Raw genomic sequence first — 22,359 nt, 5'->3', positions numbered from 1 at the left:
TTTAGTTACGTGTACACATAATTAACGAGTATTGATTAATGTGGTTAATGAGTTTTAGCGAATTAAACTGAAATTTGTGATCTATAGGTTTATTAGATCTCCTCAGCAGCTAGTAGAGGGTAGCGAGGCTATTATGTTTTAGAATTTGAAATGTTCAATTTTACTTAGATTAAGACTGATATACATTATAATATCAATTTTATATTTTAATTAAATTAAATATTTGAAGAATTTAAATATTAATTTAATATAAATTAAATTCAAATTAAAACTATAAGTTAAAATTTGTGTGTATTAGATACACATAAATGCTATAGATTATGAGAGAAATATGATTGAATATGATTCATATATAGATTACGTTAAATTAAACCTATGATATTTAATTAGATATAATTTGATTTGATTTAATTAAATTAGCTGAATTAAAGGTATAGGTTACGTGGACTATGTGTTCATTTAAATATGATCTAAATGAAACTATTAATTGAATTAAATTGAATTGAATTAATTAATTATTAAATAAATTAAAGGGGACTTGTCCAAAAAAGAAAAATAAGCCAACTATTTACAACAAAAAAATGTATAGTTGCAAATATGGTAATTAGATTCAAAACAATTGAGCATAGAACGACATTTTTAAAAATTTACAAATATAGCAGAACCTGTCAAAATAAATATTGATTTATCAATGATAGACCATAAGAGTCTATTACCGATAGAGGCTTATCACATTTCGATTTTGTTATATTTGCAAAAAAAAAAATTGTTATATACTTGATTATTATTTTTAAAATTGTTCCTAATTATGTTAGATCATGCACTTTTGTCTTTTATTAGTTTTTTATTTATTTATAAAATAGTAAATAGTTTGTATTTTTTTTATAATTCTACAAATGCCTCTAAATAAAATAAATAATAAAATAATTACTTATTAATAATTTAGTTGTGAAATTAAATTTTAAATAACTCCCGCATAGGAATTATTTGATACATAACCTTCTCCTCGTGTTACTCGTTATTCCTAATATGCCTTAATCCCAAAAATTAAGATTAGTTCTCACAACCAATACCTCACTTATTCAGAAGTTATTTTTTTGGTGTATTCGTGATCTCGAGAAAATTGTGAGATTCAGAGACTTTAACAAACACTACAAGAAAGGGGAGTTCTACCGACTCATGTGTGTGTCGGCATAAATCACAAAATGCATCTGAATAGGCTATCTCGACGCAGAAAACCACGTCGGCATTACCGTGTTGGGATAGGCTATACTGACGCACGAACAACATGACGTCGGCAAAAGATTTTGTCAATGCATGCTTCGCTCTTTCGACCTGTTGACCAGATGTCGACAATACCTACATCGACGTCGTCTTGTACGTCGAGGAAGGGAAAAGCCAACATGACGTCGGTATAGGGTCCATGCTCGATGCGTTTTGTGCGTCAGAAAAACCTGTTTATAACTTTTTTTAATTTATTATATATATATATATATGGTATTGAGAACGAATTCGATTTATAAATTCAATCAATTTTTAAAAACAATATTAACATAAGATGAAAAACATACCAAAATCGAATCTATATTCATATTAATTCAAATATTAAAAAAAAATACACGTGTTTTAGTTTAGAAATTACATGAAAACTTAAAACTAAAACTTGAAAACATAATTCTAAACACGTGGACGTCAGTTCTCCCATGCCTCCCAACCTACAATGACACAAGATTAAATATCAAACATACATACAATATAAAATCTAAACAACTCATATAAATTTTAGTTAAAAAACATTCAACAATTTCAATATATACAATATACAATCTACAATTCACGATATACAATATACATACAACTTAAAACAATATACATACAACCGAAAACAATATACATTTATTTAGAATAAATAAATAAATACAACTCTTTACCGAAATAGAGACGACTAAGTAACTTGACGACGAAAGGAGGACGGCGGGCTGCAAACGATGACGACATCGAGCAAGGACTACACTCCCTCTTCTCTCTTTCATTTTACGTTCTCTTGTGTGTTCTGTGTTATGTGAAAACATAATATTTTATAATAATGGGTTCTCATGACGCAACATGAGTACGTTGCGAGAACCATTCTATTTACGATGCCATAATTGACAACGTCGACATTTTCCACTGATCCTGACGTTGACACTCATGGCGTCGAAAAAACTTTTCAAAATTTTTAAACGTCGCACTTTCCCCCAACATTGTTAGATCCTACGTCGGCAAAAAGTAGGCCAATCTCGAGTAGTCACTTTTGACGTCAGAAAAAGTTATAAAAATTACTTAAAGGTTGAACCTTTGCAAACGTGGTCAATGCCAACGTCGGCATTTGTGGAGCAATTGTTGATGTCACATATAGGTATGCATCATAATTGCTCTAAATTTAAATAGTTTTAACTTTTCCCAACCCGCTGATGCTTGGCGTCGACAAAAATCTCAATTGGTGATGTCCTCTTCACGACGTCGGGAAATGTTATTTTCTCGACACCTTAATCCTGACGCTTGGAAATTATTTGAAATGTCCTCGACATCGGAGAAAGCCGGCTCGTTTATCCCAATGTCGGGGAAATGTCCTCAACACGAGGCCGAATCTACTAAATCACTATTTCAAATCAACAAGAATGAACAAGGCACTGGAAATCATCATTTAAACATTTAAAGAAAACACTCACAACACTTAACAAGTTAAACCTGAAATGCTTATCTTCCTCCTCTTCTCGCTTAGTGTCTTTGGCAGCTCTTCAACACTTCAAGTTTAGATCGAAGCTTAGATCCAATTATGCCCTGATCCGGTTTTCATTCGGATCCACTCAGCCTCTCAACTCCAATCAGTTCGATTTTTGTTCTATTCACCTCTAGGTTTCGTCTGCTTTGTCCCACATATCTGCCTCGTTTCCACCTGCTTTGGTTTTGATTTACTTTAAAGATCCGTTCAGCTCGTCCTCCGCTCCAAATCCAACCAACCTTTACCTCATGCATTACTTTTCGTTCCACTATCTCTCTATCAAGTTTTAGGAGTTGTTCTTGCTGAGTTCTTGCTTTGTTCTTTGTAGGTTATATTATAGATTTCTATACGATAACCTACATTACTATCCCATAAGTCATTCGTGGATTTGTTTTATCAAGTTATTAGCAAACTCAAGTTCGTGATTAGAACCTTGAGTTTGAGGAGGGTATTGTTGTAATTAGAATATATTTGGGATATTATTTTTGTAATATTCTTTTTACTTTGCTTATAATTAGATTTGCAATTGAGAATTATGCAAGAAAGCAACAGAACCATGAGAGTGGAGGAAATCGAAGAAAACCAACTCGCTAGGGTTTACCGAAAAACTGGGTATGCTACTCGGTTTTTTGAAGATTTGCGGAGCTACAGGCAAAATCGAAGGTTTAAACTTGGGTTGTTTATGCAATGCATGCTTAGGTTATCCTTTTCACAGATGACCTAATTTGAAATACCCAAGTGAAATTGACCTACTTTTCTAAAATGTAAGTTCTAGGTTTTTCGCTTACATCATCATAAAAATGTAAAAGTAGCAAAGGACTCCTCTCAATTCTCTCTTTCATCTCCTCGATTCTCAATGCTTCTCGATCTTCTTCATATTCTTCTCATTTGTAGATCTCTTTGCAATATTCTTTCTACAATATCTTCTTCCCCTCCGTCGATCTTCTTTCATCTTCCAGATTCTGTCTTCGTGAAGCTGGTCTTTGCATGAAATCTTAGACCATCGATACCCAGTGATTGCAGTAAAAAGCTTTCATTTTTTTACATCAACAGCAGAATTTCGAGGAGCCAAATGTGGATTCTTCAAACAACCACCACTTTTATTCTATTTAAAATTTTAGTAACTTAAAACTAAAATTTGAATACATTTTTTTTCCTTTGACGAGAGGTTGAAACTTTTAATCTCAAATTGATACATTTAACGCCATCTACTATATGTAGATGCTTGATGTTAGTTAAGATTTGAGTTATGGTCATACCGGCAATGTCGTCATGGTACTAAAAAGTAGTTATTAATTTACTGATTAGGTTAAGTACTATTATATCGAAACTAATAACTATTAAAATTTTACTAGATATTACCTCTTCAAATCTATTTTTTTAACCAACATTCATATTGATGATTTTAACAAATGATGACACAATAATGAAAGATGAGCAAAGTTGCTGCATGGTGATATCAACATGAACGATATAATAAAGACCACGAAGGCAAGAAAAACCACAACATATATATAATAGATGAAAGACAGAGACGAAGAGCAATATGACAATTAAACAAACATCAAACAATAATACGATGGTAATGAAAAGAGGGGCAGAAAACAATGGACAATTGCGACCAAAAGCACTAGAACAACATGTTACAAAATGAAGGTCAAAGTGAAGAGATAAATGGTCACACAAAAGCATATGGCAAGTGCACCACGGTGGCACACACAGAACTGAAGACTCGAGGGGAATTTAGGGGGTTTGCTTTAATTACAACACCAAAAATATCTAGAGGCACTTAACTTTCTGGGTCCACCGAATTGTATCATCTAAACTACGGCAAGGGATTTTTTTTTTTAATGTTTTAATTCATTTTTATGTATATTTTGAAAGTGAGATATATAGGAGGGAGCATCAATGCACCACATATTGTTGATTTACTAATTAGCTCCCAGTCCTGCAGTGTATTTGACACCCGTGGACGGCAGCCACAGGTTTCCTTCAATGAATTGAGCCACGGTGAAGTTAGTAGCTTCACTGGTTTGATTCAGTCGGTGGTAACCGGGCCAATTGACACGCTTGGCCAATCCCGCCCCCGGTCCGTAATTCATAAACTCAGCGTAGAATAGTGTATTCAATGCAAAATTGGCGTTCCACTCAAGCCAACCTTCTGGCCTAATGGCATCGCTGATGTATGATTGCATGATAATGGTTCTGGAATATTCCTTCCATGGTCTTCCAAGGTACGTAGCAGTAGTGTTAACCGAGGGTTTAAGGTCTGAATCCGCAGATATGTTGCAGAATTGAATGGAGAAACCGGTGGGTTGGTTTGGGTCTTTCCGGCCCTGAGCAGTGATGGTGTTTTTCTGGTTGGGAAGACCCTTCTTCGCCAGGATGCTGCAGTTTTGAAAAACGACGGTGGCATCGCCGAAAAGAAAATCAACGGTCCCACTGATTTGGCACTCGCGGTAAAATTGGCGCATGGTGTGCGTATACAGCGTGTCTTGGTAGCCTCTAATTCGACATCTAAAAAACACCGACAGATCGGAGTCCGATCTAAGTGCCACTGCTTGATGTTTCTCTGCTCCTGCAGTATTCTCGAATGTTATGTCTCGCGCTATGAATCCTCTTCCACTTACAGCTGCAAATCATTTGCAAATTAATTAATAACCACTTCTTCTTCATTTCTCTGTTTTGTTTTGTCCTCAGAAATTATTATAATGAAAGGGAAAATTACCGAAGGTCGCTGATCGGAATGTTGTCCAACCGTCAATAAAACTGCGGTTACCCGATATGATGGTGGCATCTATTCCATCCCCAATCATCATGAGATTCCACTTCTTCTTCTTGATCTCCACGTTCTCCAAGTACACACCCTTCTTTATGTATATGACATAACGTCGTATGCTATTGTCAGGGGCTGCTAGTACCGCATCCATCACATTGGTGAAATCCCCAGTCCCGTCGGCGGCCACTGTGGCATCGGCGGCCAAGTCATTTATTTGCAGCAAGTTCTGGTCCTCAGATTTCAGCCATGAAGGAAACTCGCTCGGTTGATTGGGGATTGATTTCACCATGGAAAGAAGGTCATAGAGCTGTGAAGTTAACTGGTTAACGCCTCCAGATACTAGACCTTTGATAATGCTATTGGTGCCCTCAAATCCATCCATGCATGTTTCCGGATTAACCACTGCAGCGCTCAGCCATGTCTTCAGATCAGAACTCAGATCTCCCGTGCTATGGTTTTTAGCTGAAATAATGTAAGCAGGAGGATGTTTAATTTGTAAATATGTTGAATTTCTAGTGTAGTTGCATTTGCATGCGCAATTTATAAAAGTAACTAGTAGGTCCAGCAGCAGCACAACCGACAATATCCCCGTGAACTAACCAACAACACATATTAAAGCAAAGTTTGAAAGCGCAACATATAAATGAATAGGCTTAGGGGGTAGAGAGTTAATATGCAAATTTATAAGAATGCGGTGGGGGTGGGGTATTGTAAATAATGGTGTACCCTTGGGATTCTGGGTGGCGGAGAGGGACCAGCTCAACTGGTCAGCAGAGGAGTCAAGCAAATCGAGACAGTCGGAAATGGCGGTGGAAAGCCGGAAGTCTCCCAGTAATTTACTGAACGGAGAGAAAATGGCCATAACCTGTCGTACAACATCGATGGTGGAGAGGAGTGAGTTGGAGAACTGGGAGGAGGGTACGCTCAAGCACTCTGTCTGCACAAGATCCGGTGGAGAGCTGGCCGGAAGCAGCATGGGAAACAAAAGGATCAAGAGGCAGCAAAACTGAAGGGTTTGTGTAGTTAATTTGGCCATTAAGATAGGAATTATTGAGCTGCCTTTGGCCTGGCCAGTATGTATGGGATGATGAAGCAAAATTAAAACAAAAATCGGTGAAGTAAATGAAGAGTCCAGTTGGAAGGTGAGGGAAAGGAACTTTAAAGGCAGGGGGTTGGGGAGATAGCGCGTTGATTTGAATGCTACATTCACGTTTTGTGGGGAAGGGTTTGTGTGAAAATCCATGTGTCGGCGCTCATAAAAAGCTTCTCTTCTTACGCGGATCTCGGGGCATCTTACTCACAGTCGCTGGAAAGCATTTACGACAACTTTAGTAGATTCGAACATCTCCCTTTGATCTTTTTGGATGTCAGTGTCATCATCCACACCCATACTCGTCTCTCCTAATTACTCTTCTTTTGAACCAAAAACAAATGCCCATATCACTCTCTCCTCTCCTAACTACAAATGCTATTAAATGATAGAAGTTGACTACCATTCCCACCCTGACTTTCGCTTCCTCTTCATCCATCCCTTCCCCCTCATTAATATATTCTATTTCTTTATTTTCATTTCTATTGTATTTGGACAAAACCAACATTGTAAACACTACAATTTTAAATGTTTTAAATAAAATAAACGCTTTCTATTGAATCACTTAGTTCTTAGAAGTTACTATGCATTTCGTGCACAAACTTGTGTTAAATTATAAATAATTATTGATATATTTTAAGAAAATCTACATTTATCCTGACTTAACTAGTTTAACCTACGAACTAGTGATTAGTTAGGTTAAGTCGAATAAATTTGTGTTTAAGGTGTTGAATTGAATTGATTTTTTTCTTTTTCTCATGAGTATATGATGAAATTTTTTGTAATCTAAACAAGTTCCTTTTTTGTTGCATATTTTTATTTGTTTTAACTTTTTCGAATTATTTAATTACACATGTTTTCTATCACTTGATACTCATCGACATATTAATTTTAAAACTTCATCTATTATATTATATGAAGGGAAAAAAAATATTTTTCAACAAAATCAACAAATTTACGATACTTCTATATTTATGTAATCTGAGTGAAATAATATGCATAAAATAAAATAAAAACTAGGTTGTAAAATTCACTTTTTAGCTTCAAGTATATCATGGAGTGTCTCTCTTGGAAGAGAATTCAGAACAAGGTAGAAATAGAAAGAAATTGGAAAAATGAATTTGGTAAAGGTCATTTTGTTTTAAAAGAAAAAGAAAAGGGGAAACAACACTATGTTTCTATTACGAATAGACTGTTAAGGTTTAGTTGGTTGGATTGATGTGCTATCTTAGTGTAAATAAGATAACAATTAAATAGAATTTAAGCTTACAAACATAGATGAAATTAAATCATATTGTGTAAATAAGATAAAGTCAATGGAAAATTTGTGAAAAGAAGTTCAATTTGAGATGATGAACAAAGATTGAATTAGAAAACTAAGGAACAAATCTAAAAAAAAAAAAACTTCAATGAAATTTGATCACATACCACAAAATTTAAAAAAAAAATTGATACCAAGACCGTAATCCTGACCAAGCAAAGGAGAAGCAAACAAAAAATTAATGGTCGATTGGAGGCTATGGCGATCGAACTACTTGGAGGCAAAGACATAAAATCAATTGGTTGGAGGCAGAAAAAATCGTGAATGGAAAATAAAGAAGACGATTGAGAGAATCGTGAAAGTGATAATATTCACTTCTAGGGTATTTTAGAAATATACAAAGAGAAATAAAAAATTTGCTATGTTTGCATATTGTTTTAAAAGCTATATTCTTACTATTTTATGCTAAAGGGTTACTGATTATGAAAACTCTTTAAAGAAATTTTAGTGACTTGGTTGGCAAGTCATACAAAAAAAAAAAAGGAGAATTTTGGAAGAGAACGGAGAGAAAGAAGAGAAAGAAGAAAAAGAAGAAAAGGAGAAAAGAGAAGAGAAGGGGTCGGGAAAGAGAAATAGGTGATGGGAGGAATAGAAATACGGAGTGGAAGTGAGAACTCGAACTCGAATAAACATTGAAGAAACAATCAAATATATGTCGAGAAGCCACATTTTCTTAATTTTAACAAAATTCTCAGTCATAGGTTTTTTAATTTGGGTTGCCTTGGATGGCTGAAACATCATTTAGGTTTTAATGAGACATTGTAATTGATCTGTATAACAATTCACATTTGCTAAATATAAAACAATGTTTTGAATCTACGACAACCGAACAGATCAAAGTTGTTCATCTATAAATAATGTAGAAGCCAAATTATACAAGTAAATGTATGTCCTGGAGCACTTCCTGAAACTAATTATTGAATCTTATAAACATGGGACTGGGTACACATGTTAATGAAAGATGGTATTTTACAGTAAAGGAAAAATTATGGATGAGAACTTAGAAACAATGTTAGGGGTCGATGACCAAGACGAAGACGAAGACGAGGACGGCAGCTGCTCTGCTTGAGTCTCACTTGGCTTTTCTATTGGGGAAAGTTCAAGTGGTAGATACATAGAATAAAAGAATTGTTCCCTAAACCTGAATATTTAACCAAGATGTTGAGTGTATAGTTCACTACCGCTTCCATCTATGTTGTCTGTCACCCACTGCCTGATTTCCACCCTCCCAGCAGTGCTCTTTCAAGAATGGCTTCAAATCTTTTTCAACTTCGCATCCTCAATAATATTAATGTAAACCTACAAACTGGTTACCCCGTATTGTTCAGTTCTGCAGCTCTCTGTCTCATCATTTCCATCACAGCTGCTCTTCTCCGTGAATCAGACTGCTGCTGCAGCCGCCTTAAGTGCTCTTTGAGATCTCTGGAGTACATTAAAAATTCAACCTCTCTAATCTCAGTTACTACACAGATGATATATATATATATGCAACACAAATGGACATATTATACACAGTATAGAATACCTTCACGATTGCATAAACCCAAAAGATGAAAAAGAAAATGATGTAGACATTACCTGCAACGGGGCACGTGGCATTGAGATTCTTTGCAAGCTCGAGCATGTAGTTGAAGGAGGTACCACATTTTCTTGCAGAGAACACAACCACCAGATGCACGTGTTTTGCATTGTATCCCATGTCGGAAAAGCCCCTTCACCTTCCGACAGTTTGGATATTGACAAAGTGAAGAACGACATTGAGATGCATGCACCAAAAGATCCAGCATTTTCCTAAGCTGCAACATCAAACTAACAAAAGTAAGGCATACAGAATGAAACAAGAAATGCATGATGCAAGACCTCATGGGAAAAAAGAAAAGAAAAGTAATATTTCAACGGTCAAGGTGATTGCCAAAATCAAGATTAGAGGAATGATGAGTATCCACTGCCTGTTAATTAGAGCAAAACGAACAAAACAAGCCTCCATAGTAATGTGAAAAGAAAGAATCAAACTGCAGTGAAATGCTTAGTTGTTCACTTCTTGATCAAATCATCTAATTAAATGAACATTTAGTTAATCACAAAATACCACTAAAAATAAAGCACTAAATGAAGCAGAACATTTTTCTTGTTCTACATTTAACTTCTAGACGTTGGGAAAAGATTGGGACTACTAAATGCATAGATGTTATTTTCACAAACATCAAGAAACCTGAAGTGGCACATAGTTGAAAAGCCAACAAGAAGTACGCTAAAAGTCAAAAAAGAAATTTACAGTAAATGCAGGGCCAAGAATGCGTCTAGATGAAGATATAATGTCAAGAGCTAATGCATAACAAGAAAATGTCCACAAAACCTGCAAGACACGTAGTTGCCGAGCTTCTTTATTTTGTGCATCTCGATCAACCACGGAAGGATGATTAGTCAACTTGTGAGGATGGTCAATACCTCCATCTTTTTGGTAACAGGAATTACATACATCATAATCAGGGCAAACTTCACAACGCCAACCTTGACCAGTTTCTATATCCAGTTGACATAGATTGCAAGTTGTGACAAATGCCGGGGCAGTTGGATTATGAAGATGATAAAGAACCATCATTGATGAATGCTTAGCTCGCCGAAGAGTATCATACTGATAATGATTTCCTTGACACAAACTCAAAAATGCTTGCCTTGTGTCAAAAAATTCACTCTCAAGAATCTCGTCTTTATCTTTGGTATCAATAGGCACGCCATTGATTTCATCCTGCAGAGTTCAGTTCAGCAAACTCATTAACTCTAAAGTACAAATAATAAATAAAAAGATGATTGGATGTATTAACGCTTTAAAACATTTTCAGGCCTTGGTTGGATAGAATGTTATGTTTGCAGGTAATGTTTAAACTAACAAATATACAAAAATGGTGAACATATTTCCGTGGATTCAAAAACATACAGGATAGAGGGCATGCTTTTCTCTTTGATTTATAGGATGTTTTTCTCTTTCTTCACGTTTTTGTTCTGCCTCATAGCACCTGTGACCAAATCATCATGTGAGGGAAAGAAAAAAAAACATAGGTCTTCGGAGAAGAAACACCATTTTCAGATTTTCGAGATCCACCATTACCATAATTGACAACCAAGTGAAGAACCACACAAATTAAACTAAACAAAGGAAATAGATGTGAACCAGTACTAATAAAGAAGCTCCATTTAAAAAAAAAAAGATGTGAACCAGTATGATGGTTAGTGATGTATCTTCACTTTTCTACTTTTAGTGCCTTGACTTTTAGAATGAACAATTTCCTTGCTTCTTACGTTATAGAAGTGTAAATAAAAAATACCCTAATCTGTGTTGTTATTGAACGAAAGAACTCAGAGCATATTTAAAGATTCTTCAGTCACATTTTGAGTCCTTTGATTCAGCTCGCTAAACATCTTCTTCATGGTTCTCATTATAAAAATGCAACAAGAGTTACTCTATCCAAGACCTAAACAAGAACTGGGAGAGTTTCATTGTTTCTTCTTAGTTGCTATCTCTTTCTTTGTATTTTTGGTTATTCTATTTTCTTTTTCTAAAGGAAACAGAACTTAAAAAAAAATTGAAAGAAATAGATAGCAACTAAAAAAAAACAATGAAACTCTCCCATTCATGTTTGATTATTCTATTTTTAGAATTGTCTTTTCCCTGGTTTCTTTAAATTTTACACATTAGTCTCTTTCATTCTCTTAATGAAAAGCTTAGTGCTTTAAAAAAAATGATGAAAAAACAACTGGACATTATCCTCCCATTGCCTTAATGAACACAAAACTCCCAGAACAAATGTATTCCCTAGCCTCCTTCAATACTAGACACACTACTTTCAATTCCTATCGACATAGACATATATAAATATCTAAAAGCCACCATCGGCCACCAAGTTAATTACAAAACTATAAAATTCATACAATCAAAATAACAATAAATTGCAAAACTGCAGCAAAAAGCTGCAATGGACAAAGAAAACATCACCTTCCAGCATTCACCAGTTGGTTTTGAATGTAAGAAGTAAAAGAACAATTAGTTCTTAAAATCAGGTTAAACAATATAAAGAAAACAACTTATGACTTCGCCCAATTACTTACATTGAAACAATACGTTCTCAAACCTCAAGTCACAAATATCTAGACATCATTCCAGCTCATTTTAATAAAACATACAGAAATATCCGGAAAAGCCTATCAACTCTATATTATAAAAATGGCAACACAGTAGCTAGCCAATAGCTGGTGCATGGACAATGCAGCCATCCCCTTCGAGCACCCACCAATTAATTTTGAACACAAGGTAAAAGGACTGCATAAAAATCAACGACTTGAAAACTACTCTACACATAGATGATTATAACTTTTTTCGCGTCAGAATTTTTTTCCCTTCTTTTGTAACATCTTTTTTTTATATGACATTCTTCTTTTGTACTGCTAATATCATCTCATTCTCATCATAAAAAGTATTATTATCATTATATAGCCCGTGGAATTCCAGTAGAAAAATTCCATGAAAAACCAATACTCATTTTACAAAACAAAACAAAAAGATAATAACATGAGAAGTCACGTGTATTTCCAGAAAAACCATCAAATGAAGAACATTTTAAGTTCTTCAGTTGATGGCTCCAAAAATAATGGTCAAATGATAAAATCTTGATTTTCGGATTCAATAAATAAGAGATAATTTGTTACTCTTACTTATCACAAAGCTGAAAGTTTTTGCATTGGTTGCAAACCCAGCGATTTCCGGATACCATCAGAATACAACAGTGACTGCAAGCGTGCTGTAAATGAACCATGATAAAATCCTCCTTCATGGGAGAAATAGTTTCACCGAGCTGGAGAAATAACATATAAAAATTTGAGATAATACGTTTGATACCTCCTCACTGGAGCATCACAAACTAAAATTTCACCCAAATAAAGAATATATTGCAGGACAGAGTATGCTATCTCAATTTATCTAAAACGAACAGAACTTTCTAATACGTAAAGTTGTAAGCACAACCCACTGCCAATAAATTGATTGCTTTATATCCTACAGAAATGTTATTCATACACATAATTTTACAACTAGAAAAACTTAACACTCTGCCAGCATAACATCTAATCAGAATTTGTTCATACTTATAACTTAACAGATATATAGAAAAACATGCTAAGAAAAAATGAAAATTGCACGACGTTACAAAGTGTGGAAGAGCAAAATAAAATGTGGCCTAATGAAACACAGCCAAATGACCAAGGCTGCCTAAATATCAGTAACATTTTGGACAAACTGCAAAAACCACACGTGAAGTATGATGTTTCCAACAATTGCACCCTTAAAGTTTCGATCATAAAAATTAAACCCTCAAACTTTTCAATATAAAAAAATCAACTCTAAAGGTTAAAACTCTCATTGTGTGAAAAGAAAATCCATTTTACTCAATATCTCTCCTATTTCTTCTTGTTCTCTCTCTACCTTCCACCTCTCCCTTCCTTGGTCATTCCCTTCCTTTTTTCAGATACATGATCCATTAGCATCATTTCAATGGGATACTGTTAATGTAAGGGATTAGCTTAAAATGAGACATTTTCTATATTCAGATAAGCGTATCCATTGGATTAACAGGTTAACTTTTGGAGAGGGATTTCGAGATGACGTCAAGCCTCTTGACAGGAAGGCTTTTTTTTGTTAGTTTAAAGGCTTCCCTTGCCTTCAAGTGGAGAGAAAGTGGGTTATTGAAGGAAAGGGAATGACCCAGGGATAAAGAGGTGGAAGGTAGAGACGAAATATGTAGTATGGATTTAATCGTCATATCGATGAGAGTTTGAGGTTTAATTTTTGTCAATTTGTACTTGAAAGTTTAGAGATACTATTTTTATACTCCAAAAAATTTGAGGTTAATTTTTGTCAATTTGTACTTGAAAGTTTAGAGATACTATTTTTATACTCCAAAAAAATTGAGGTTAATTTTTCCAATTGAAAGTTCAAAAGGTGCAAATTCTAACCAACCCATACTTCAGGATTGAATTTTGCAAATTGCCCCAATACACACACACACACACACACACAGATATTAAATATGTTTAAAAATACAAAATACAAAAAACAAAAAAAAGAAGATTCTGGAAAAGAGAGATTACTTTATGCATTAGTAGCAGATCCTTCGACGCATTACCAGAAAGATCAGATTGACCAGATGCTTTTAGAGCTCTCTTAGTTATTGTCTTTTTAGTCATTCCTTTTTTGTTCTGTTTTCTTCCATCCTCTTCTTGCCGAAGTTGATAAATCAAATCCTCCGCAGCACCAGGCCAATAATCACCATCAAAATATGGCAGCCTCGCTGCTGTAACCTTGGCCTTACACTCACCAGTGGAGACAAAGAAATGATCAAATAGATTAGTCAGATCAACAACAATTTTCTCCTTGGCAGCTTTTCTCAACATGGATAAATACCTGAAATTGAAAAGCATGCCAAATAAGGAGTCAACAAAGAATAAAATGCTTATATCTCAAACTAGAGAAACTAGTATTCGTATCCATAAATGTTACCACTCCCGAAGTTTATCAGATTTTGGTGTTTTCTGGATTTCTGGATGACAGTATAATATATAATCTTCACCCTTCAATGGAGGACAGGCCCATATATAGCAGCTTGTGAAACCCCGAATTTTGCAATATTCAAGATATCCTATCTGAAAAGATAAAAAATAGGGCCAAAATACAATAACAAAGAACATGACTAAAACAACTCACATGTATATAAAATAGTACTTGTTCAGATAAGAGCTTGAAAGAAAAAAACTGACCAGAATTTCATGGTAAACAAAAGTTCGGAGAGCCTCTCCAGTGTACGTCTTAATCTCAGGTCTGAAATACTTTACTGAATCAAGGTATGAGAGATAAACACGGCGCTGATTAGGAAACTGGCACTCAGACCCAAATTCTTGAACATACATGCCGAATAGGCACACTTCAACACCTTCAATCTTCTGAAACAATAGAATTGCCTGGCAAAATATTTAAAGAAGATAGCTTCAGATGATACTGAAAAGTGACATCTCATTACCTAGCAGATCATGTTACAATAGAAGGTTATATCTATATATCTAGAAATTAAACAACATAACAGTCCTAATAACAGTGCATCATGCTTTTAATTTTTGTACCTTGGATTTGTAAGGGAACTCAAATGGATAATTTTCTTCTTGAAATATTTCGAGAAACCTTTGCTTAACTTCCAACTTTTTGTCAACGGAAGAAACAACTCTAATGACAAGCCCATCTGCTCCAGGAACCTAGCAACACCAATAGAACAAATGAATTAAAGAAACTGAATATGTGCTGAAGTTGAAGTAGCAGTCTGAATAGATCATGTTTCTTGGTGCTTTTCACAAGAAGATAAATCATAAAGTGAAAAAAAAAATATAAGAATACAAAACAAAAACCCCACCCAAAACTGAAGTGCGAAAATCTGATTCAAGAAAAAAACACTTGGCAGTACTCCATGACTGCTATTGAAAAAGAAAATTCAATGACACAAGAGGCTTTCATTTCATTTCATTATATCAATGAAGAGGTTTGTTTCCATTTAAAAAAAGGGAGGTTTGGTTGTTCAAAATTACCTCATCGTAACTTTTCCCTTGAATCCTCGCCCTTTCAGCTCTTTCATGTTTCAATCTCTTAACCAACCGCTGCTCTATGTGATCACTAAGAATTGTTCTGGGCAATTCTTTGGCACCAAGAACAGCACTCTGAGGTAATGGTATACGCTCTCCTCTTTCAATTTCTTGAATGTAACAATTTGGACAGGTATACTCAGCTTGACCACCATCATTTCTCCGACCATTGAAAAGAGCGCAGATCTGATGTTGCCATGCTTCACATTTATCGCATTGAACCCACTGAAAGAAAGCATCAGGGACGTTAAAAAAAACTAAAAGATGAAGCATAAGAAAATCACCTAAAATAAACCATAGCTCACTGCAAATACACATACCCATTCCTCAGTCTCTTCATCATTTTTCTTCTTCTCTAGCCTTGACTTGGGAATGGTAGTCCCATCAGCAACAATAACATCTCCACGAGCATCATTGTAACATGGAATACAAAAATAATGTCGTGTATCACCAGCACCTACTGTATGATACATTGCATTTCGTTTTATACGTGCACCACATGGCGTGCAATATATAGGTGGTGGCTCAAAAGTGAGTTTCTCAACTGCACACAGTTGACAGGAATTCTCACTCATTGATTGTTCCATTGCTTGATTCTTCTCAGCCTTGGATTTGCTCTGGAGAAAAAGACAGTAAATAAAGAAGTTTTGAGATAGCTAAGTGCACTGGATCTTGTCATCAAGCACCCGTGATGCATACCATTTCTTGAACCAGAAACAAAGGTTAAATGAAGATGGACCATTTCTCAAAAGCTAGGAACTTATAAGGGATCATTAGAATTCAAAACAAAATTTTTGACGGAACTAATGTTTTCACATATATCCATTATAAATTCAAAAAGTGAATTACTTTCTGTCTAGACAAAACATAGTTATGAAATAAATAAAATTTTATTTGCATTTTTATCAAAATATATTCTCCAACGTATCTCTATAAAAACAACACAGAATAAAAGCTTGTTAACCAACCTGGCCAACCCACTGTCTGAGACTAATGATATGGTCTCTCACTTGTTCTGGAGTAAACAATTCAGTTAGTGAAACCCCTTTAATTTTTGGCTTCCCAGACTTGGTGGCCGCTGCATGCTCAGTGACATGCACTGAATGATCTTGCATGCTTGACTCCGTCTCATTCTCAATTTTAACATTCTCTTGCTTTGGTAAACTAGAAAACTCATCGTATGTGACAAGGTCACCATCAGACCTTTGGCTGCAATTATTCTCTGCATTAGCTTCCTTTAAGTCACTATGGCTTTCAAGAGTAGAGCTCTGCAGCACATCCATTTTCACATCTGCGAGCTCATGCTTAACAGCCATAGTATCATCACCTTGCTGATAACCTTGGCACTGCACATCCAATGACATGTGTCGTTCATTCATAGCAGAAGCTGAAACTGCCAAACTCTCACTCTTGGGAACAAGAGACTGAGAGGACTGCTCTATCTTCATCCGCTTAAGAGAAGATTGCAGATCCTTTGAAGTTTCAGAAGCCTGAAGAGTTTTCAAAATATATCTAGTGGTGTTATCTGGAGCATCACAGGTTTTAGGGAATCCATTGGTTAACTTTTGCAAACTTGAATCAGATGCATTGTGGGCACGCACGCTCTTTCGGCTCTGGATATAGTCTCGGACAGGAATACAAACAGGACAGTTTAGATCCCTACATCTCTTGTGATGATGAAGCAATAACTTGGTAGGCTGGCAGCGGGGATATGTGCATTTAGAAGAACTGCATCTATCAAGATGTTGCCACAATTTCTGAGCAGTGACACAGTTTCGTTCTGGACATTTCCCTTCAGGAGCTACACAGCGACGAGCATGTCGCAAGAATAGGAGCCATCTCTGCTGATTTATAAATTGGCGTGCACTATTGTTGTTCTGGCAGGTGGCACCAAGGGGATTAGGAGGCTCAGACTTGGTCCTAGTAACAAAGGAGTGCCCAATTGTTGATCCTTCCGTAGGTAAATTATCACCCTGCACTATATCGTGACTGGATACCTTTTTACGGAAATCATGCTGGACATTTTGCTCATGAACAATGCTCCCTTGCCTGTGATTTCTATCTTGTGATTGAGGATGCCATTGAACCTGCAAAGTTGCATCTGATAGAGCTCCAGCTGGACTGCTAAAACGATTTTGAGAATTTGAATTTAATAGGTGTGGATGCAAAAATTGTTGCATCTGTTGAGAGCTTTGAGAAAGTGGGGAACAAATATCACTCTGGCTAGAAGAAACAGAAAGATATTGAGCATTCCTCACACAGTCTTCACTAGGATTCTGATGAAATTGGTTATGTGCCTCAGGCAGTGGAAAATGTTCGGAAACTTGTGGCTGGAAAGGCCCATTATGATGCTCCCCACCAGGTTCCTGCTTCACATGACTGCCCAGGTTAGAGGCTAACTGAACCTGATTAATAGAATCGTTATTTAGTAGATGCTGCTGAGGTTGAATTTGTTGTTTCTGGACACTTGACTGTTGAAGAAATGGTTGTTGTTGAGGTTGAAATTGGTGATGTTGTTGAAACTGCTGCTGTGTATGAGAATCAATGATGTTTTCCCTGGAAGATAGTGGAGGTTGGAAATTCATCTTATCTGACCCATCAATTAGGGGAGAGTGAGTGCCCTGTTGAGTTCCATGAAAATTTGACTGGTTACTGGAGAAAGGTGAACTGGTTTTAGACATAGATGGCAAATTTGTCGGGTTCAAATTGTGAGCAGTCATCATTGATCCAACAGATGTTGCAGGGCCATAAAGGTTTTCTGATCCAAAAGAGTCAGTATTATTCATTCCATATGCATCGCCTGCCAAAAGAAATTGATTCTTATTACAAAACAGGTAAGTGGTAACGATGTGATTTTTCATCAAGAACTGCTCGACAAGAAAGGCTGGAGCCAATAAAGATAGAGAGAAATAATACCTTGCACCAACGATTTGTCATTCTGATCAAAGGATTGTTGTACAGGTTTGGTTAAATTAGCATAAGGCGAGACAGTCAGATAGCCCTCCGAGGTGCTAGATTCTTTCAAAAGTTGTACATTGCCACCTATTAATCCTAAGCTACCATTTGCAGGTCCATTTGTAAAGCCATAAGATTTCTGCTGTAAGCCAGACCTTATTCCACTACCCATTTGGCTACCAAGATTCTGTAATATACGACTGTTCTGACCGCCAATATGCTGCTTTTGCAATTGCACTTGAGACAGCCCTGTAGATTCAACACTGGGAAGCCCACTACCATTACTAGAATTGTCTCTGCTTGCATAAGACTGGTTGCTGCTTGCATGGTTAATGTTATTACTGAAACCTGGTGTAGGAATCATTTGACTAGTAATTCTGTGTGCACCAGCAGATGATATAACTCCACTAGAACCAACCGAGAAACTAGGAGACTGCTGATATCCACTGGTCATGGGACCTGAAAAGGAGGATATTATAACTTTTTTCATAAAAGAAAAACTGTTCACACAGGGACAAAATATTTTAGTGGAAGTTACCTTCAGCTCTGTTGAAGGAACCACCATTTATTCCACCAGCTTGCATGATGCTTCCTGTGCTAGCAGTCATAGGTGCTAAGCTGGCACTAGCAGAAATAATAGAATCATCCGAAGATGCAACCATCATTTTGGAATTCCCACTGTGAGCCATACCAGGAGTTGGAATCATCTGACTTATTGCAGAAGAAGAACTAACCACTTGTTGATATTGCTGGTTCTGATTATTCATGGGTGAACGCTTGATCAAACTGTGCAGACGACTCTCCAGAGTATCCAGGTTCATATAGTCATCCTGTGTCATATTACCATAACGACAAAGTTTATTCCCAGAGAAAACATATGAACTCCAGAGTTACTTAGAATCACAATAAGTAAAATGTTGGCATGCTTGTTTATCTGAGACTTATAAAAGATAAACCACAAAAGAGGTGGTCTCTGCACTCTTCTGCAATATTGTAGTGGTAATTTGTTTACAATGAGGGTGGAGGTGAAGGTGGAGACCTTTGTAAGAGCCGTTTTAAAAAGACCCTCCTCTAAGCGTTTCACAATGTCCTTGAACCTCAGCCTCTGTAGGTCATCAATGGGCCGTTGATGCCGCTGTAATAAAATCTCAAAACTGAAAAGCAGAAATATAAAATATTAATATGCAATAGTAAAATTTTCTCGAACAACAGTCACTGAAAAATATCAAATTGTCATATATAAAGTAGAAAATTAAGGCACAAAAGTCCTAAAAAAATTGAAAAAGAAAAGCTACAGAGTTGAATGATTTCATAATTATTAAGAAATATCCTAAAATGGGAGACATGTTTTGTATTCCATTTAAATGGGAGCCAATTCGTATCTCTTTGGATCATTTCATTCATTAAGAAAAAAAATAAAAGCATACAAGGACGTAAAAGAAAAAAAAAAACCCCATAGACAAAGGGATTCCAACTAAGTGAAATGTCGCCTAAGGGATAATTACAAAAAAAGTCTTCGAAACAAAAGCCTAAAGAGAAACATGAAACTTCACCAAGGACCAAACCTCACTAGGGTCTCACTCCCCATCACGAAACACTCTCTTGTTTCTCTCACCCTAAGGATCCCACGAAATCATGCACACCTCCACATGCAAAAAAAAAAAAAACTCTCTTTTAAAGGCAGATGGTGAAGGAACACCCTGATCATCAAACAAACATCCCTCTTACGAGCAAGAGCAAAATCAAACTCCTGAAAAAATCCATTCCACACAAATCGTGCATATTGACACTCCCAGAGAAGGTGATCCACATTTTCTTGCCTTTCGACAAAGGATACAGCACCAAGGGCCCAATAACGAAATGCATCTTTCTCACAAGCCTATTTCTTGTTATTCACACGCCCAAGCAATACTTGCCAAGAAATGAACTTGACTCTCTTTGGAATCTTAATCCTCCATAAAACATCAAAGATCGACACAACAGCAGGAGAGGGATCGAGTAAGAATCTAAAGAAAGACTTACAAGAGAAGGACTCCACACATGAACATCTTTTCTCCCAAGCCTAAAATCAAAGGCCTCAATCAAGAGAGAGAGGAGAAGCCACCTCTGTCATTTCCCTATTGGACAAAGACCGACAAAAAACAAAGGAGAAAGAAACCAAATTCCCTGAACAAACCAACGAATCTAATACTCAACAGTTTCTTAAGGAGGACGGATGATATAATCGAGGAAACGAAATGCAGAGGAGAGGGGTCTATTCCCACCCAAAGATCTTCCCAAAAATATGTTTCCTTTCCATTAACCATCACACAAAAAACAAAATGGGAAAATGAAGGAGGATGAGAAGAAATATCTCTGCACGGATTTTGGTGTCATTCATCAATGAAGTCATTTCTAATCCAAAATAAATGATTAAAAGATACAACATGAAAATTTGGACCAAGGTAAACATATAAATCTTAACTCAATAAAAGAAAAATCCAATATTGAGAAATAAAGATGTCAGAATATAATAAAACTGAAGATCATCCAGTTAAAATTGCCTAATTACACAATACTTCTTTCTGGTTTCATTTTTAATTAGAACCCCATTAAACAAACTTCATTTGCGGAACTTTTAAAAAGGGGAACAAAGAAATTAGCATTAAAAACAAGAGATAATTCCCAAACATATGATTAAGTACTTAAAAGTTCAAGCTGCTTCATGAATTTTCAGGCCCTCACAAGATGTTATTTGGGTATATAAAAAATGTTCTAGCATCCATGGCCCTTAAAGTTAACTATTAAATCTATATGTCATTAGATTTTTGAGAAGCCATGCTAAGTACGGGATGCGTAAGTAAGGGACAGAAAGAAGCACAAGAACAAAAGAAAGAAGGCCTGAAGTCTTCATCAAAGAGAGATATATAATGATAAGCCTTACATTTTCTCTTGAATGAAGACACGTGCTTTATAGAGTTCAGAGTCCATATTGAACATATCACGTGGAGAGCACCTCTCCAGACAACTCCACACCAGCTTTATCAGGAACCTGCCCAGATATCTGACCAAAAAGAAAAAATGGATATACGTTCATTTTCCTTATCTTAGCAAGTTATGAACTTCCTCTAACAACCACAACTCGGACAGGGTCGGGGAAATACCACATAATAATCATTCAGAGTCGGCGGAAATGATACATAACTCAAAAACTAAATAAAAAGACTTCTCTTTTAGACGATTTAAAAAGCATAAGTGCTCAAAATGATATCGTGTTGCTCCTATTCCAGGCAAAAATAGATGAAATTGAAAGAGACAAATAACAAACCGAGAACAGAACATACTGCGCAGAGATATATAACACGGAGCGGAGAGCGCAACTTGGAAGTGCACGAGTTTTTTTACTTCAGAAGTGCAATAAAATGTCAACCGATGAGAAGACATGACTAAGAGCAGAGAAGTATAGATAGAATCACAAGAATAAAGTTAAAAAACAAATGGGGGGACGGGAAGTATGGTCCCCAGGAGACTCTATTCGTAGGTTTCAGATGACAGAAATGCTCTTATGTTTCCTGCTTACTAAGAACCGAAGATATATCATAGCAGACGGAAAACTGAAGAGCGCAACAAAAAGGACCTGATAAATTTGTTTGTTGTTCCAAATTTCCTCTTCTCCTATAGATTGTGCTTTGCTAACTAAAGTGTATCACAGGCAGATCAGACGAACTGCCCCCTACAATCGAATAATCGATGACAGAAGAATGGAGGCTTACCGTCAGACATCTGATTTCTAA

At 36.0% G+C, this 22,359-nt stretch overlaps 2 protein-coding genes across 2 annotated transcripts; both read right to left on the bottom strand.

The window, feature by feature from the left end:
• Window positions 1–4,255: 4,255 nt before the first annotated feature.
• On the bottom strand, window positions 4,256–7,180 carry LOC116402691 (pectinesterase/pectinesterase inhibitor PPE8B-like). The gene is made up of 3 exons (XM_031882463.1): window positions 6,270–7,180; window positions 5,493–6,005; window positions 4,256–5,396 (listed from the first exon to the last, which is right to left on the bottom strand). The coding sequence occupies exons 1-3, from the start codon at window positions 6,784–6,786 to the stop codon at window positions 4,696–4,698; spliced, it is 1,731 nt and encodes a 576-aa protein (XP_031738323.1). The 5' UTR covers window positions 6,787–7,180; the 3' UTR covers window positions 4,256–4,695.
• Window positions 7,181–8,771: 1,591 nt separating this feature from the next.
• Window positions 8,772–21,662, bottom strand: LOC116402690 (histone acetyltransferase HAC1-like). The gene is given in 17 exon segments (XM_031882461.1): window positions 8,772–9,376; window positions 9,533–9,750; window positions 10,311–10,703; window positions 10,893–10,971; window positions 12,665–12,804; window positions 14,096–14,408; window positions 14,505–14,647; window positions 14,762–14,962; window positions 15,122–15,250; window positions 15,578–15,856; window positions 15,952–16,248; window positions 16,600–18,431; window positions 18,548–19,045; window positions 19,125–19,416; window positions 19,626–19,740; window positions 21,510–21,577; window positions 21,579–21,662. Coding segments are annotated over 17 exon segments (5,193 nt in total). The 3' UTR covers window positions 8,772–9,264.
• Between the last annotated feature and the right edge of the window lie 697 nt (window positions 21,663–22,359).

The sequence above is a fragment of the Cucumis sativus genome, chromosome 3 (genome assembly GCF_000004075.3).
Source record: "Cucumis sativus cultivar 9930 chromosome 3, Cucumber_9930_V3, whole genome shotgun sequence".
Lineage (NCBI taxonomy): Eukaryota > Viridiplantae > Streptophyta > Magnoliopsida > Cucurbitales > Cucurbitaceae > Cucumis > Cucumis sativus.
Note: the sequence above shows the minus strand (reverse complement) of the source record. Positions and strands in the feature narration are given on the sequence as shown.

Excerpts from the sequence above, each read along its gene's own strand:
- LOC116402691 (XM_031882463.1), bottom strand. The coding sequence starts at position 6,786 with ATGGATTTTCACACAAACCCTTCCCCACAAAACGTGAATGTAGCATTC. Across the intron at positions 6,006-6,269 it reads CGCCACCCAGAATCCCAAGG|CTAAAAACCATAGCACGGGA; the intron begins GTACACCATTAT and ends ACATTATTTCAG. Across the intron at positions 5,397-5,492 it reads ATTCCGATCAGCGACCTTCG|CTGTAAGTGGAAGAGGATTC; the intron begins GTAATTTTCCCT and ends AATGATTTGCAG.